Source organism: Solea solea, chromosome 6 (genome assembly GCF_958295425.1).
Source record: "Solea solea chromosome 6, fSolSol10.1, whole genome shotgun sequence".
Taxonomy (NCBI): Eukaryota; Metazoa; Chordata; class Actinopteri; order Pleuronectiformes; family Soleidae; genus Solea; species Solea solea.
In genome coordinates this window covers 10902937-10919227 of record NC_081139.1, presented here as the reverse complement: position 1 = coordinate 10919227, position 16291 = coordinate 10902937, and the positions used below count along the sequence as shown (strand labels likewise).

The following is a 16291-nucleotide window of genomic DNA, read 5'->3' as shown; positions in this document are numbered from 1 at the left end:
GTTAAAAAGGTCCAGTGAGTCAAATTTAGGTGAAATTATTTTCAACTGCTTGAAATTGAAGATAAAAATAATTATTGTATGAATTGTTCATTTCCGTTTCCCCAAAATTAGCCTTTATATTTAGATCAGGAGCCAGGTCAGCTGCAGAGGTTGCCATTTCATACCACCATGTTTATACAATAGCCCAATTAACAACTTAAACATCTTTGAGTTGTGATACCAATTGAAGGCTACTCCAACACACCTGGAAGGAAAGGTTGAGGTGAGGGAGATCCAGCTACTTCTGCAATAAATGTTATTGCATTTTATAAACTGTACCTTGTACACTGATGCATAACAAGGACAAGCGCTTTGCTCAAATTTGACATTATTATTAATCATATTTTAACTTATTTAAGCATCTTAACTGTAAAAATGTGTCGCAAAAAGTAATATGCTATGCGCATCGTACCATAAGCAACGCGTTTAAAGAGATTAATTGTGACTACAGTGTACAGGCAACACCTTGTAGAGAAAATAAAGGGCAGGACGACATGGTGGACAAAGTTTTGTTTTAGTCCGAGATGCTGGTGTTTCTGTGACATTCAATAGCAATTAATATTGTACTTATAATGGTTTAACCATAAAAAAAGGTAACGTTTTCAAGTGCTCATTGTGAGACCACTATCAGTTCCAGTAGCCAGGTTTAAATAATAACATGGTTTATTGAGCTGGAAATGTGGGTCAAATCCAGCAAAAGGGATCCTGGATCAAAGGGAACAGAGAAGACAGGGTCATAGTGCAGTCAATACTCTGTGCTGTCAGTGCTACAATGAAGGTTTTACACGCCGACCTTTGCACACGCACACACACACACACACACACACAAGCACACACACACACACACACACAAGAGCTGCTATGAGTCTTTAAGCATGTTGATGCGTGCAAAGATCTTGAGTGCAGGCCCCAGTTTAATGTTCATGGTGCTCATGAGGTGGTCCTCCTTTAAAAGGAGCAAGGCCTGTCCGTCAATCTCCTGAGACCGAAACTCATCTGCTATCTCCTGACAACCTGCATGAACAAGGGAGAAAGAAGTATACACTGCAGTTAATGGGTAAAAAGGATCCACAATAGACTACTTCAGAACTGGAAAGTGGAGAAATTTTCCCACCCTTGAAATGTGGCTCAGAGAATTGAGCAGTGTACTACACTTAGAGGAACCGAGATATCAACCAAGCAAAAAGACATTTGAGATGGTTAGGAATCCCATTAAGACCTGTATGGTCAATATGGAGTATTATATAAATTCGGTCTTATGGTTCTATGTGGTGGAGTGGTTATTTATTTATTTATTTATATGTTTATTTCGGTCATGACATTTGGATCACTCATCACACAGCAGTGCAGTTCTTGTTATATGTCATACTTATTCATTTTAGTTTCTTTCATTTATTGATTCTATTGAATTGTTTATTTTTGTGTGTGGGTGTATATATATATATATATATATATATATATATACACACACACATACTGTACATACATATATACATCTATATACATACATTTTAAATTTAAAAGTATGTACTCTTTCCCTTTATATTTTCTTTTACTTCTCTTTTACACGTATGTTAAATACATAAATAAAATGTTTTTATCTTTATTTTATAGCAATATAATAAAAAGTCTTATTTATTTATTTTGACTGACTGAAGTGACTGAAGTAACCAAAGACAATTTTAATGTCTGAATGTATGGCCCTGTTCTGAAAATAATAAAGAAATTATAATTAAAAAAAAGGATTTTGATTACTCCACTGACCTGGCAGTGAACGGATGAACTCGTAAACTTCCTCCACATTCCACCTGGTAGGGTCGCTTGATACAAAATGCTGACTGAGTGAGGGTGCATCTCTCCCACAGGAGCCCTCCTGGTCTGAGGCTCTACTCGGCTGCCTTCGTACAGGGACCTGAGCAGGGGCTGGGGTAGGAGCTGGAGGACCTGAGCTGGCTGCTGACAGAGGAGATGGTGGCTCCTCGTAGCTGGACATGTCCGAACACGGGCTGGACTCCTCCTGACTGGGCTGTGAGGGATGTGGTGAGGATAAGGAACCAGCTTGAGTCTGCTGCGGGCAGGGGGACAGCTTCTGAAAAGGGAAACGTTGAGTTGGTTGGTTGAGCTCCCTCCTGACCAAGAAATGAATACCTCACCATTATGACATGAACACAATCTAGACAGTATCTGAGAGCATGTTCTCCGTGACAAAGGGTCACTGCTGGGATCAGTTATAATGACATTAGGGATGATTTCACAATCACAACTTGTGTCATTTTAAAATTAAAATATAAAAATAAACGTTTTTGAGTATTGATGGCTGATCACTGCTGACTTGATGGGATATCGGATTGATGACAAAGCCCGTACTATTTATCTGTCATAACACTGAACCATCTGTATAATAAATCTCACTATTGATCCAATCGTAAAACCCCCCGACTGGAGATTTCACACCCAACCTTTAAGCCATTATATAACTCAACTAAAAAGATTGTTCTTGAGGCAAAAAAGTCACGATTCAATATTTCATATTGTAGTGTGTCATTTCAGGCTTAACTGAAAGAATAGAGAGGGGAATTATGTCGGAGGCCTAGACACAAAAAACATAAAGACAATCCACCAGTTTTGCTGGTCATCAATAAAGGTTGACAAGGATCATGGAGCACGTAATTGTGACCCTTTAAAGGCAGAGGGAGATAATCAGGCCCCGGCACAAATACTGCACCAGTTAATTAAAAGGCATGAAGCATGAAAAGTGTAGGGTATAAAATGTGCACTAGAGGCAGAATGTAATGGAAGGTAAAGTGTTGATGAGGATGTTTTGTATAGTACATGGTGTGGGTGTGTGTGCTCTCTCTATATGCTTGTTTTTTCTATCTCAGTGGGGATTTCAAACAGAATACACACGATTAATGGGGACTTGTGTTCCAGGAAGCTCTTTGAGGGTTAAGATGTCTTTAAATTCAGGTTATGATAAAGTTTAAGTTAAGGTGAGGTGAGGGTTGGAGTTAGGACGATTCAGGTGTTTCATGTGTGTTTTTGTGTACCTGCTTCTTTGCTTCTATACTGGAACGACCCTGAGCTTTTCTTCGCCAGCGATTGGTTGGTTTACTCCTCTCCGGACGGAAAAGGCCTATCCTCTTTGTGCAACCCACGTTGTACCTGTTCACAAAGGTCCATTGTTAGGGCTGTTATTTACGGAGGGGGGGGGGGGGCAGCTAAGCTGTTTCAATAAAAACTAAAATGTGATTCACCTCTTTGCACAAACCATGGAACAGAATCTTTTAGAGGCCTTGAAGGTGTAGGCAAAGTCGACCCAGCCACAGTATTCACATGTCAGCTTTGGTTCTAGTTCTTTTTCTGTCAAAAAGGAAACGGCATAAACATGAGACAAACACTAATATCACACATCATATTCTGACCTGCATCATGTGGATGCTAATGACAACATTCAATTTGGATGTTTATGGGGTCATTCTTTAGATAGATAGTTGCTTTCTGTGTCATGTAAGTTGTATATTAAGCTACAAACAATCAACCAAGAACTTTTGTGTTTCTGACTCAGTAAATTTGTAACACTGCAGACTGTTACTTTTTCCAAGACCTTTATTTATTACCAACAGTAAGCTTATGTGGTAAAAACTGTTGATGGAACACATTCTGCATGTGTTCTACTTCATTGTGAAGGCAGTGATAAGCCTTCAATGTGAAAAACCAAGTGGTTTGACTTATGTAGACTCTTCCGTAATCCTTATAAATTACTCATATATAGTTAATCATATATCTCTTAAATCTAATGCAATCCATGAGTCCTGAGAACAGAGTAGTGTGCTTGTCATTGTGTTGTGGATAAACATTTGTCATTTAGCATTTTATAAATGATAATAAAAAAGAAATTGTTAAATTTGCAGTGGAGGATCCTCGCTTTCTTTACGACCACTATAAACTGACATCAAACAACCAATTGTACGAGTCACATTTGTTTTGGCCCACCTGTCAGGTTCATGTCCTCCGGCTCAGAGTCGCTGTTTGCTGCGTTGCTGACTGGAGTTTTGTCAGGATCTGAGGAGAGCTGACGGTCCAGTTTCTTTGGGCTGTTGATGAGAATGGGCAGCCGCTCCACCTGGTGTCCAGTAGAAAACATACAAATGTATCAACATGTCACGACAACATTACAAAGTCGACAACTAAAAAAAACACAAAAGCAACTAAGACAAACTGTAATGTAGTTGGACCACATCCATCTGAACAATATTATAGCAACAACACTTATCATTCATATGTATGTATGTATATATATATATATATGATAAAATTATATATATATATATATATTTTTTTTTTTTTTTTAAATATATATTTATATATATAATTTTATTTTTTAAATACATATTTTTTAAAAGGAGTATCGAAAAATCATTGTCATTAATTGTCTCTTCCAGCCTACGGTCACTTTTTTAACAGATAATTTACCATTCATGTTAAAAATAATTTGTCCAAAACAAGTATATTGTCAGCATTTACACAAAATGTCCAGAGGGAGGCAGAAGGAGTCTAGAAATCACTTTGTGTCCTTCTGCTACAGGTTAACAAAATATTGAATTGAACACTCTTGATTTTTAATGACTAATGACGAAGGTTAAAAGACAGCAGGCATACAGATACACTGTACTATATATTGTTAATGCAGATACACTGTAATAAGATTAAAGGGAGATGCCAGATTAAAGAAATATTTTGACACCTTGAAGTAGGCGTCAGTATAACTGAAACACTGAAATTAGGCTTATTACACACACACACACACACACACACACACACACACACACACACACACACACACACACAGATCCATTTTTACAGCCTCCGCTCTACCTCACTATAATTAATGACTGAATCATGTGAGCACAATGTGAGCCATCACTACTGGTAGTAACAGAGGGTTTGTATTTGTCAGCTGACAGCTCCCTACAGGTATGTACTCAATGGAGAAGTGTGGCAGAACTCGATTGTTTATCACATTTCTCTGCAGGGTAAAGCTGAGATCAGGCACTTACACAGACTGGGAATGGCTCGGCTCCCTCCTGGATGACAAAGCCTTCGATGAGATGCGTGAGGACCTGAGGCTTGACAATGGCCTGGGGCGGTTTGTTCTCCCCATTCTGCGGTGCGCTGCCTATCACGCCGGGCACCTCACTCTCATTTCCTGAGGTCATGGTTGGAGGTGGAGTCACGGGTACAGCAGTCGGACTCTTGGTTGAGCTCCCTCCTGACCAAGACATGAATACCTCACCATTATGACATGAACACAATCTAGACAGTATCTGAGAGCATGTTCTCTGTGACAAAGGGTCACTGCTGGGATCAGTTATAATGACATTAGGGATGATTTCACAATCACAACTTGTGTCATTTTAAAATTAAAATATAAAAATAAAGCATCCTGAGATAAACTGGCTGAGTGATTTTGATAATGATACCAAACATATACGGTTTCACCTTATCAAAAAGAGGATTTGCCATTTTCCCATAATAATAAATTATAATAATACTAAAAACAATTTAGCCAATTGGTTTTAAATCCAATAAACAATTAAGAAAACGATCAGCAGAAAAATAAATGATTAAATCAGTTAATCCTCATAATTGAACTGGTAAAAACTTCTAAACCTCTGAGAGCCAAATTGAATAACCAAAGCTTCAATATAGCACAAAAGCAGAAGACTCTACAAAACAGGTACAACATTAAAAGTAAACAAACATGACACCGACATCGTTACCGTAATATTAATATCCAAGTGCTGCTGATGATCTAACGACAGACAATAACTCACTTATAATGACCAACAGGATCACTGCCGTTTCACCAAAGTCACAACAACGGTAAAACGCTCACAAAGCGAAAGTAAACATCCCGTCGCCATGCTGCGTCTCCGCCGCCAAACGACACGTTTTCTTACCGCAACAACTATGGCTCCGTTCACAAACAAAACATGTGCGGTTCGATTCGAGTCTGGTCGCTGTGACGATCTGACAGAAAGACGCGCACACGCTGACCACAAGCTACTGTGTGTGTCGGGGGGGGGGGGGGGGTTGGAGCAGCAGTTACACAGCCCCGTTTTCCGCCATGCGCGCGCGCGCGCGCACACACACACACACGCGCCGGGCTACTGCAGCTTGTTTACAAATGTAAACACCACGCATGGGAACCCACAGATCAAAAGTTTCTTTATCTCCTAACGACCGTAACCACGTTTCCTATGACGTCACATACATTGACGCAGTGGCGTAGCACAAAAGTGTCGGGCCCGCAACCACGGACATGTTGGTGTTTGAAGAGCATTTTGGGACCATACATGCAAACATGAGTTCAGAAGAATCAGCTAAATTTATTGATTGCATCAGCTTTTATCCACGTGGAACCCATTGAGAGCACTGAAACCCTATTTTTGGAAAACCTCAAAAGGCCACCCATATATTTTTGTAATGGTTGTCATGGTTCATTTTGTCTCTGTGATTGTATACATCAGGGGTGTCCAAACTGTTTTCAATGAGGGCCAGATTTGATAATGTGACGATTTCAGACCTTCTTTTAACAGTTGAAGTTACATACAAATGCATTGTTTTATAATAATTTTATTTTCATTGTCACAAATTAGCATTGTAACCAAATCTAAGCCACACAGGAGTTAACAAATGAAGACATGGTAGTGCACATGCTTTATGCACTTGTTCAACATCTCCATTTTTGGTGTATGTAGCCACATTACAGTGCCACATACAAGCCTGGCATATACACTAGTGTTTAGAGCCCTTTTACTGAAAACTTTTTAAAACGGAAGAGAAAAATATAGTATTTAGAGTTCTGTTTCCGTGTAGATAAGGCCTAAATGAAGGTCTGATTTCTATAGGCGGGTTGCCAACAGCCTATTTTTGCGCATTTTGACTGATTTGAGATGTAAAAGTGATGTGAACTCACACAATTTTGCTGTACTGGTAGCAGAAACTGCAGTTACAGTGAGCAAGAGGAGGAAGGTTTGGATCAATTACTGCAAGAAACAAATTCAGTATTATTTCAATAATTAATGGAAGAAGTAATGAAATGCCATCATGTTTCAGCAGCTGCTGGCCCTCTTTATTTACGTCAACTTGCACTTTTTTACCCTTCTCTGGTGACATACTTTTGCACTACCTAATACTGCACTCTATGAACAACTCCTAATATTCAATTTACAGCAGTGAAAGGAAATGTACATTTTCTTTGGTTAAAAATTGCTAAATATTTTTAATGGAACCCTAGCTTGTGTATGTACACTCTCCAGACACTTAATTAGGAACATTTCAACTGCTTGTTCATGCAAATATCAGACAGACAATCACATAGCAGCACCTCAATGCATTTAGGCACAGTCAAAAACCACTGAATTTCAATCCAAGCAAGATTTAAAAAGTTCAAAAGGACAGAATTTGAAGAAAGAAAGGGAAGATTGAAAAATATTTTACTTCTAGTCTGATGAGTCTCAATTTCTGTTGCAACATTCAGATGATAAGGTCAGAATTAGGTATAAACAACACGGCAGCATGGATTCAATCTGCCATGTATCAGTCGACGGTCAACATGTGGCCCCACATGCAACCATAAGGTGCAACTTAATGTTCACTGTGGTCACACTGATGCGCAGAACATTTTGTATGTCTATGCCTTGGACTTTCACCTTCCCCAGCATCTATCTGCAAAGCCTGTATTCTCTATTCGTATTTGCTCAAACTCACGCTCAAGGACAGATTGTGGTCAATACCAATCAAAGACAGAGAGGTCCAAATATTACTGTACATCGCTCCCTCTGACATACAACAAATTTAAACAATAATATAAATGAACTGTATGGAAAAAGCTGCAGGCTTAACATATGCTAATATACAACAAAATCATGAAGAGCCGAGATAAAGTTAGTTTCCACGCCAAGGTAAAAAGTGGCAGCTAATAGTTTTTTACTGCCAGAGAGTCATCTAGCAGATGAAAAAAAATATGCTGAATCATTACCTTGTGGCTGAACAGCTGGGGTAGTGGGGTCGACCTTGGGCTGCTCTACAGGCTTGGCAGGTTGTGATGGCAAGGGTGCAGGATGCTGCTGCTGCTGCTGTTGTTGTTGTTGTTGTTGTTGTTGTTGTTGTTGCTGTTGTTGTTGTTGTTGCTGCTGCTGCTGCTGTTGTTGCTGCTGTTGTTGTTGCTGTTGTTGCTGCTGCTGTTGTTGTAGTTGTAGTTGCTGCTGCTGTTGTTGTAGCTGCTGCTGCTGTTGTAGCTGCTGTTGTAGCTGCTGCTGCTGTTGTAGTTGCTGCTGCTTCTGCTGCTGCTGCTGCTGCGTAGAGGGTGTCGGACACGTCTCTCTCACCACCAGTGAGGTTGGCTTGTCTTTACTGTCCTGAACCAGTCTAGAGGCCTTAGATGGATATTAAGGAGAGAAGGCGAAGGGGAAAAATGTGAGAAAGTCTGATAGTCGTGATGAAACACACCAGGGACTGTTAATCCTTTTAATGTCAGTGACTCACAAACTGAACACCGAAAGTTCGGAAAATAAAACACAAGTAGGAAAATATTACACCAGAAATCCCAAACCCAGAAGATTCCATTTTAACATGTATGTCTTGGAAGTGAATCTGATTCTGTGGGCGTTGTTGAAACAGTAGTTTTTGTTTTGCTGGTTACTGCTTGTAAAATACAAAATTCTAGGTAGGTGGTCAGGACAATAAGACATGCCTCATTAGAATCAAATGAGGGAAAATAACATGAATGATATTCAATCATGAAAGTATCTATAATTAAGTAAATAAAAATTGTTTCCTCCCACAGTCCAAAAACATACAGGGGTTAATTGGACATTCTAAATTGACTGTAGGTGTGAATGTGAGAGGGACTGATTGTCCATCTCTGTATGTTTGCCCTGCAGTGACCTGTCCAGGGTATACGCCACCTTTTGCCCTCCGTCAGCTGGGATTGGCTCCAGCCTCACCACAACCCTCAAGTGGAGGATAAAGCAGTAGAGTATGAGTGAGTGAGTTAGCTGTATGGTGAATGTTTATTTCACAAAATGTCCCCATCTACATAAAGATCCATTATCTAAGCTTTTGAAGGTTCTAGGCAAAGCAAAAAACAACAGGCAAATAAGCTGGCTTTGAATTATCCTACAGTTATAAGGTCCTTCCTTGAAGTGACAAATTGAAGGATTTCAACCTTCAAATAATAAGATTATTTTGATGGTACATCAACAGGTTGACAACAGGTTGACAACAGGGTGAATTGCACCCCTGTCAAAGCCCAAGCAGGTCTGCACAAAAAGAACTACAACATTCTACTTTACAGCATACTTCACTACCCCATCAACAAGTTCACTGGTATTGTTTTGTTTCCCAGGAGCAAATCCTACATTGTGTTATTTTAAGGTTCTGTGAGGTGAAGTACCACAGGTCTACATCACCCTCAACAAAAATGATAAATTCATGTTTTCATTTCGTTTTACAGGCAAACAACATGCTTTTTTCTACATAATAGGATAATTATACTTGGATGTTCCTGGGAGACTACAACTCCCTAATAATAACTCCAACTCCAAAAACATAACCTGTTGTTCAAATGCTTTTCTGTTTGAGATCTGTCTGACTGTGCAACTGTACTCACTGTTGGCTGTATTTGAAGGTTGATAGCAGTGAGCTGGACAGGCTGAGCCTTGGCATGGCTGAGGGAGGAGTGGAGGGCGTGGGGGCTAATGGTGGAGTGGAAGATTGTGGCCTGCTGGTTAGGTGTAGAGGGCAGGTGTGGAGCGGGTTTGGGCAGCACAGGGACAGGATGCTGTGACGGCTGAATGGAAGCCGTCTGTAGCAGCTGCCCAGCTGACTTCTGGGAACTTTGACTCTGATGGACCACAAACTGCTGCTGATGTTGTTTATGCTGCTGAACCAGGGATTGTGGCTGAATCTGCGTGTAAGCTGGAATGAAAACAACATAAGCATACATTTTAAAAAAAGACTTCTGGAAATAACTGTAGAGGATGAGTTCATTTGTGCTGTAACAATAAAACAACCTGCAATCATTCTGGTAACAAAATAATCACTACCATCTACCCTGTGCAGAGCTCAAAACCTGCCCCAAAGCCCATGACACATCAAACTTTTATAGCGGGAGCTCACTGTGAGCTTGATTTATGGCAATGATCGACCCCCATGACCTGTAAGGATCTTTAGTGTTCTGGTAAAACAATCTCCCCTTTGCTTGTCCTTGACTGTTTTGGCATCTCAGGGCATAACAACTATCCACCATCTTCATTTTTTATGAATAGTCAGCAAACTGACAAGTTGTCCGGCATATTGCTTGGTACATACTGTATGTTGCCTCGTGTACATATCTGTGGATTTGAACAGTGAGAGTTCCTGCCAAAATGGTGCTGGTTTGGGTCCGACTGTTGCATGACAGTATTGTGGGAGCTCTATAGAGTAGCATCTGTATCTTGTATGAACTAGATGATCATGGAGGTGTGCTTGGTAGTGTTCATACAACGTCCAATAAATCCATGCATGTAAAACTGCTGAGTACATCAGCATTTGTCTCACATCCCCATCGTTCCGGCCCCTCCTCCTACCCCCCTTCTTTTCATGATGTTTTGTGTGGGACAGGCTCCATCTGGTTTCAAAGTTTCCCTGTGAGACACTAACCACAGTCTGTGCCCTGCTGTGGAAAATGTAGATGTTTTTACCCAGCAGAGTTTGCATGTCATTAGTCCCTTACAGGATCTGCTAAAAATGTTTGCTTTTTCACAATAGCAAGACCCAGAAAGAACCCACCAACAGAAACTTTGGTTTGCTATGGTGTACACATAAGGCTTTTAAATAATATTTACTGTTTGAGGATGAATATGAGATTTGGATGGGTGGGTACAGCCAAGCAGTGGGATAATCAAAGTCTAAAATGTCTCATGTATGAAACGAAACATCCATCAGTTCCACAACACTGCCTACGGGGTCATAAAAAACTACTGATTACATGTATCATTCAACATTAATAAGTAATTATTTAATCACAAGGCTATACAACCTGTAAACTGACAATGACAACAAGAGGGAATATTCTAAAAACAACTTCCTAAGAAACAAATTACTTGAACTTTGAAATATACATTTCATGAGTATTGAGCCAAAACCCTTAATTGATAAACAGATGTACAGTACTGTACAAAAGTCTTTGCCGATTTTATGTCTGTCAAATTATGTGGAATGTTGTGATTGAAAGTTGGTCTTAAAGATCAGCAAGCTGTCATTGAGTTTAAAATGTGCATGTGAAGCTCAAGCACGTCTTGAATAACCATGACTTAATAGACCACAGCAGATATTTTTCAACCTGAAATAGTAGAATATCCACAAGTTTTACCAATAACATAAATAAGGGTTCACTCCAGTGTTAAGAGAGCCATGGGTTATGCTATTGTTCAAGGGAAAGCACAGGTCACACTTAATACTTGACATTTTAACCTGTAGAAGCAGTTATTCTTTTCCTCTTTCTTTTTTTTTATTTTTATTTCAAATGTCATACACATTTACTCTATTTTCTGGATGTATTTCAATAAAGTGATTGAGAAATAATTATATTGTATGGCTATTATATCGTTGCTTAAACGACAGACGCATATAATCAGCAACTACCCTGGTAATTATTCGGTAATTGAATATATCAGTCATTTTCTTCCCTAATTCATTAATTTGAGTGAAAACAAGTGGTTGGAGCACAATATGAAATGTTTCTAAATCAAGTTACACCCTTAAGCTGTTGCTTTCCACCCTAAATTGACTGTTTTTTTCCAGAACTTTAAACTATATCACATGGTCTTCATCAGTAGTTTGTAACAAAAAGAAAAGAAAAAAAACAGCTTGAAAAATAACAAGACCTTGAGTCCACAACCATGTCAACAGCTGTGAGGCTGTACAAAGGTGTAGCAGCAGTTTGAACAAAAATACTTAATGTTTGCCATGTTCCTTATTATCAGTATGGACAAAGTACAGATGAGTCGAAGGGGATTGTCATTAGTTTTGAATGTTAGTTAGTTTTTTTTAAACCTTTAAATGTAATTTACCAAGAATGAAGTTTTATGCTTAACCTTAGAGAAAACACCAACAACAAGTCCTGAAAGAGACACACTTTATGCACTGGTGATGACCAGTCATTATGATAGAAAGCTTCAGAAAAACTTTTATAGAATCTGATTGTCATGCTTGGTTACAAATCCTAATGACATCTTCTTGGCTTACACTTGCTATTATGATATAAAACTGATTGCACAGTGTTGTGTTGATAGAAAAACAAAGCCATCAATGTTTATATTGATCCTCTAGAAGTCTCGCCTTCACTGAAAAACAATTGAGACAAAAGCATTAAGCTGTTTACCTGGTTCATATATTTCCAATTACGCAAGCTATAGTTTTAACTATGCCTTACACATTGTTACAAAAGCTTGCGCTGGTTCAAACATAGCAGGGCGGCTTATTCTGAGGAAGTACCTGCATTCTCATGCCATCTGGCTACTGTTTCATCATTATTGCAGTGACAAAACAATAATGCACCTGGAATCACTGGTAACACAAAAGTTGTCTTAAAGATTTGCAACGAATGAATGGCCAATATGAATCATGAAATTTAAAATGCAGCAGCAATGTGAATTAATGTAATTTCCCTGAGCTAAAGAGGGGGATTTCTGAATTAGCACATACCAGATACAACTAACAATACTCCTTGAATCCTAACGACTTTCTCAACCCCCTAATGAAGAACAGAGTCTTGGAAGAAGAGGGTGACAGGGGAACTCCTGGAAATGCTATTCCCCCTAAAGGTGTTGGGTTTAAGGACTGGAATGACTCAGGCCCCCTCACACCCACATAAATATATGCGCAGTTTGGCCGATAGTCCCCCTGTATGTACAGCCATCTTTGTGTATAGTTGTGCAATGTTATGAGGCTGAGGACATTATATGTTCCCACGTTTGTAGCATCAGGCCCTGGAAAGTCCCTGACGTTCTGTGTTCACACTGGCTGCCGCTTTGGTTGACTATCATGAGATGCATTCCTGCCTTAAACAACTCAGCAACATCAGTTCTTGGGCTATCTTTCTACAGTTCAATGCTCATCAAAACTCAGGTTTGCAGATACATAATCAACTAGAGATTGACAGAAATAAAAACAGACAACATGGTTGATTTTAAGTTAAAAAATAATGTCAGGCTCCTCTAACAAATATTAAATATTCTAACAGTGTTACTTCAGCATTTCTCTTGCCTTTCCAGTTTATTTTATAATCACTTAAATGACAACTGATTTTGTTGCTAACGGTCCCATATCTCTCAGCCCTGCTGTGAGTTTTATAGTAAGAAGGCTCCAAGAGGTGGTGATCAAACACTGAACTGCAACAAGCCAGATTCTAGCCCAGTTTCTATTATTCAAGGAAAGTGACTTACTCTCAATGTTTGTGACTTACACTGCAACAGAAACAATGCTCAATAAGAGTTGGCCATCTTTTAAATAGATAGATGAAAACTACCGAGTACAATTAATAGCGGTTCCTCTCCGTGGTCAAGCTAAACCAGTCACTGCTGAATCCTGAAGTGCAGTTCAAAAAAAAATATCATTATGTTGTATGGTTTGTTACTTGCAGATGTTTCTGAGCATTGTCAGTCATTCATCAGCATTTTATTAATTTACAGTATAATTTTTTTAAGTTGTATTATTTATCACACACGGTGGTTCTAGAGTCTCCTAATTCAAGCAAACAGTTATAGACAGGGTCTAAAGTAAGAAAAAAAAACACGATGGTATCTAGCAGCCAATTTTTGGTTTCTTCCATTCCATTCGCCTCATATTTCAACCATGACAGAAGTCTGAAGTCTGTAGAAACAAAGCTGTGATTCTAGATCTAAAAATCAAAGCACAGTTGACAAAGCCAAGGTGAATCCAAGCTTTAATGTAAATCCTACGAGTGAACCATTCTGCCTGAGTGTTTTAACTCCACAACATCTCATATGCACACACCTGTCCCTCATAAACTGCTGCTATGGCAACACATGTTCATTTTTTTCAGTTTCCACTCTCCCTTTCATTTTATGTGAACCCATTAATGCAACAAAGCAAGACACAGTTGGGCACCAACACATTCTGATAACACCTTCTTTCTCACACACACTTTTCAATGGGTAGACGAAAACAACAGCACACATTTTAAGTATGATGCAATGTATGTGGTTTACAGTTATCAGTTATGACACCCAGCAGATATGAACAGATACAGTTCATTCATACTCATATTTCTAAGCTTATGTACTATCCACTTTATAGGAGCTATCTTTTAAAGTGTCTTATCAAGACCCTCCAAGGATGAGATAATGCATCTGATGGGACTTATCCTGCAAATAAACTGGATGTAATTTAACTTAATAAGCTTGTCCTGCTGGCATACTCTCAACATTCACATTAAAGAAAAGAAAAAAAAAACAGCTGCTGACTTCCAGTTAGAATCTTATGTGCCATTGTGCCTTTCACGGCTTCTAGTTCAGGAGCTCAACGGTTCCAGACACAACACCGTCTTAAATACGGCTGGTTTCACCCCTTTATTGACTGAATGGGTTTTTGATGCAGGCTCTGACATGTCACACTGCACTTTCAATAGCTTTTTTTTGGTTGGCAGAGTGTAAAAACTCTTCCCCCATCTAAGCTTTGTGAAAACTCAAGAGCACATTTCTATAGTATTTTCATTGGTGGCTTGAAGCCACATGTTTATTTTAAGGTTTGAAAAGTAAATGTGCTGGAGAATGATTGGCAGCTAAAATGTATCTGCCCCTCAAAAATAAAATCAATCTTTCTACAGAACACTAAGAAGTAAATGCAATAATATTCTGTTTACCGTCATAAAAGATGAGGAAAATTAGCCAACCCTCATATGGAGAGACAATAACTAGGGAATGCATCAACTGTGATACACATTTCAGAGATGGTTGGTCATGATATTCACAGGGTCAGCTTCATGGCCTCCACTGAACATCTTAACGTTATTTGAACTTTCTAGGCAGTGTGTTTCCAAGCCTCACTTACCTGGAGCAATCAGAGGCTGAGCACTGACGGCTGTGACACTGCGGCTCATGTTTATCGCTCTGACTTCTGTGACGGCTGCACCATCTCCTTTCTTCCCTCCATCAGAGGAAATGTCAGAGGAGAAGCTGGTCTTCCCTCCTGTAGCAACCTGCGTCCCCTGGCTGGGATTCTTAATCAGTGCAGTGGGCTGGATGGACATGGGACTCTGCTTCAGACTGAGAGCCTGCAGAGTCTGAGAGGAGGATGTGGTCGCCCCCTGCTGGCCACGGATGGCGAGGTTCTGGACCTGATTCTACACAGAAACGTTTTAGAAAGAAAAAAGAAAAGAGATTGCAGACACAATTTTATTTGTAGAATTGTAAATATTAAATAATAAATCAATAATTATGCATTTTATTAATTGTATCCTTTAAGACACCCAATAACACATTCCAGAGAAAAAATATTAAAACAGTAAGAATAAAACAAAGCAATTAAAAACTAAATATTAACAGTTATAACTGTATAAGTTGTAAAATATCTAATAAGGTGAGTTCTGAGGTGGTATTTGAAGATGGGAAGAAAGTCAGTGTAAAGAGGTATTTGTGGGAGAAAGTTCCAGAGAAGGGGAGCTGTGTGGCTAAAGGCTCTTGAACCCATAGAGAATGACATACTAATGATGAACATAAGGATAATACTGTTGATGAAAAGGCCAAAAGTGCATTATTCTCGTTCATCAACTAAATGTGTGAAAACATGATACACCTTTCATTTCCTATGATCTATCCTCAGATTTTATGCTCACTACTTCTAGGCAGATCTGCTTCCTGGGTCCAGTCCAAGAAGTTAACACTCCATTGAACATCATAATTGCAGTTAAAGGGAAAATAATACCACCAAGCTTACCTGTGAGGACGCCTGCGTGCTCTCTGACTGGACAGCTGTCACCGTGGCTGTTGGAGTAAAGATGAGCTGAGGGGACAGAGGAACAGCTCGACCGAGGCTCCTGGCCACCTGTACAAGGTTACTCTGCTGGGCCTGAAGAGGATCAGAGAGGAAAGTTAAAAGGTTCATGGGTATGAATCTTAATTTATCTACAATAGGTGAGACAAATAAATGGTTTAAAATTCAATTGCACGTCCATCCAAATACT

The 16291-nt window shown here is 39.3% G+C and overlaps 1 protein-coding gene across 3 annotated transcripts in view; it reads right to left on the bottom strand.

The window, feature by feature from the left end:
* Window positions 1–537: 537 nt before the first annotated feature.
* The window catches only part of phc2b (polyhomeotic homolog 2b (Drosophila)), a 29222-nt gene continuing 13468 nt past the window's right edge, over window positions 538–16291 (bottom strand). For all 3 annotated transcript variants that reach the window (XM_058631646.1, XM_058631645.1, XM_058631644.1), the window contains exons 6-15: window positions 16045–16176; window positions 15160–15451; window positions 9716–10023; window positions 8084–8480; window positions 5097–5308; window positions 4033–4162; window positions 3294–3399; window positions 3087–3201; window positions 1804–2128; window positions 538–1053 (exon numbers count right to left, since the gene is read on the bottom strand). In XM_058631646.1, coding sequence (XP_058487629.1) covers window positions 899–1053; window positions 1804–2128; window positions 3087–3201; window positions 3294–3399; window positions 4033–4162; window positions 5097–5308; window positions 8084–8480; window positions 9716–10023; window positions 15160–15451; window positions 16045–16176 — 2172 coding nt within the window. In that variant the 3' untranslated portion in view covers window positions 538–898. The remainder of the gene's footprint in view (window positions 1054–1803; window positions 2129–3086; window positions 3202–3293; window positions 3400–4032; window positions 4163–5096; window positions 5309–8083; window positions 8481–9715; window positions 10024–15159; window positions 15452–16044; window positions 16177–16291) is intronic.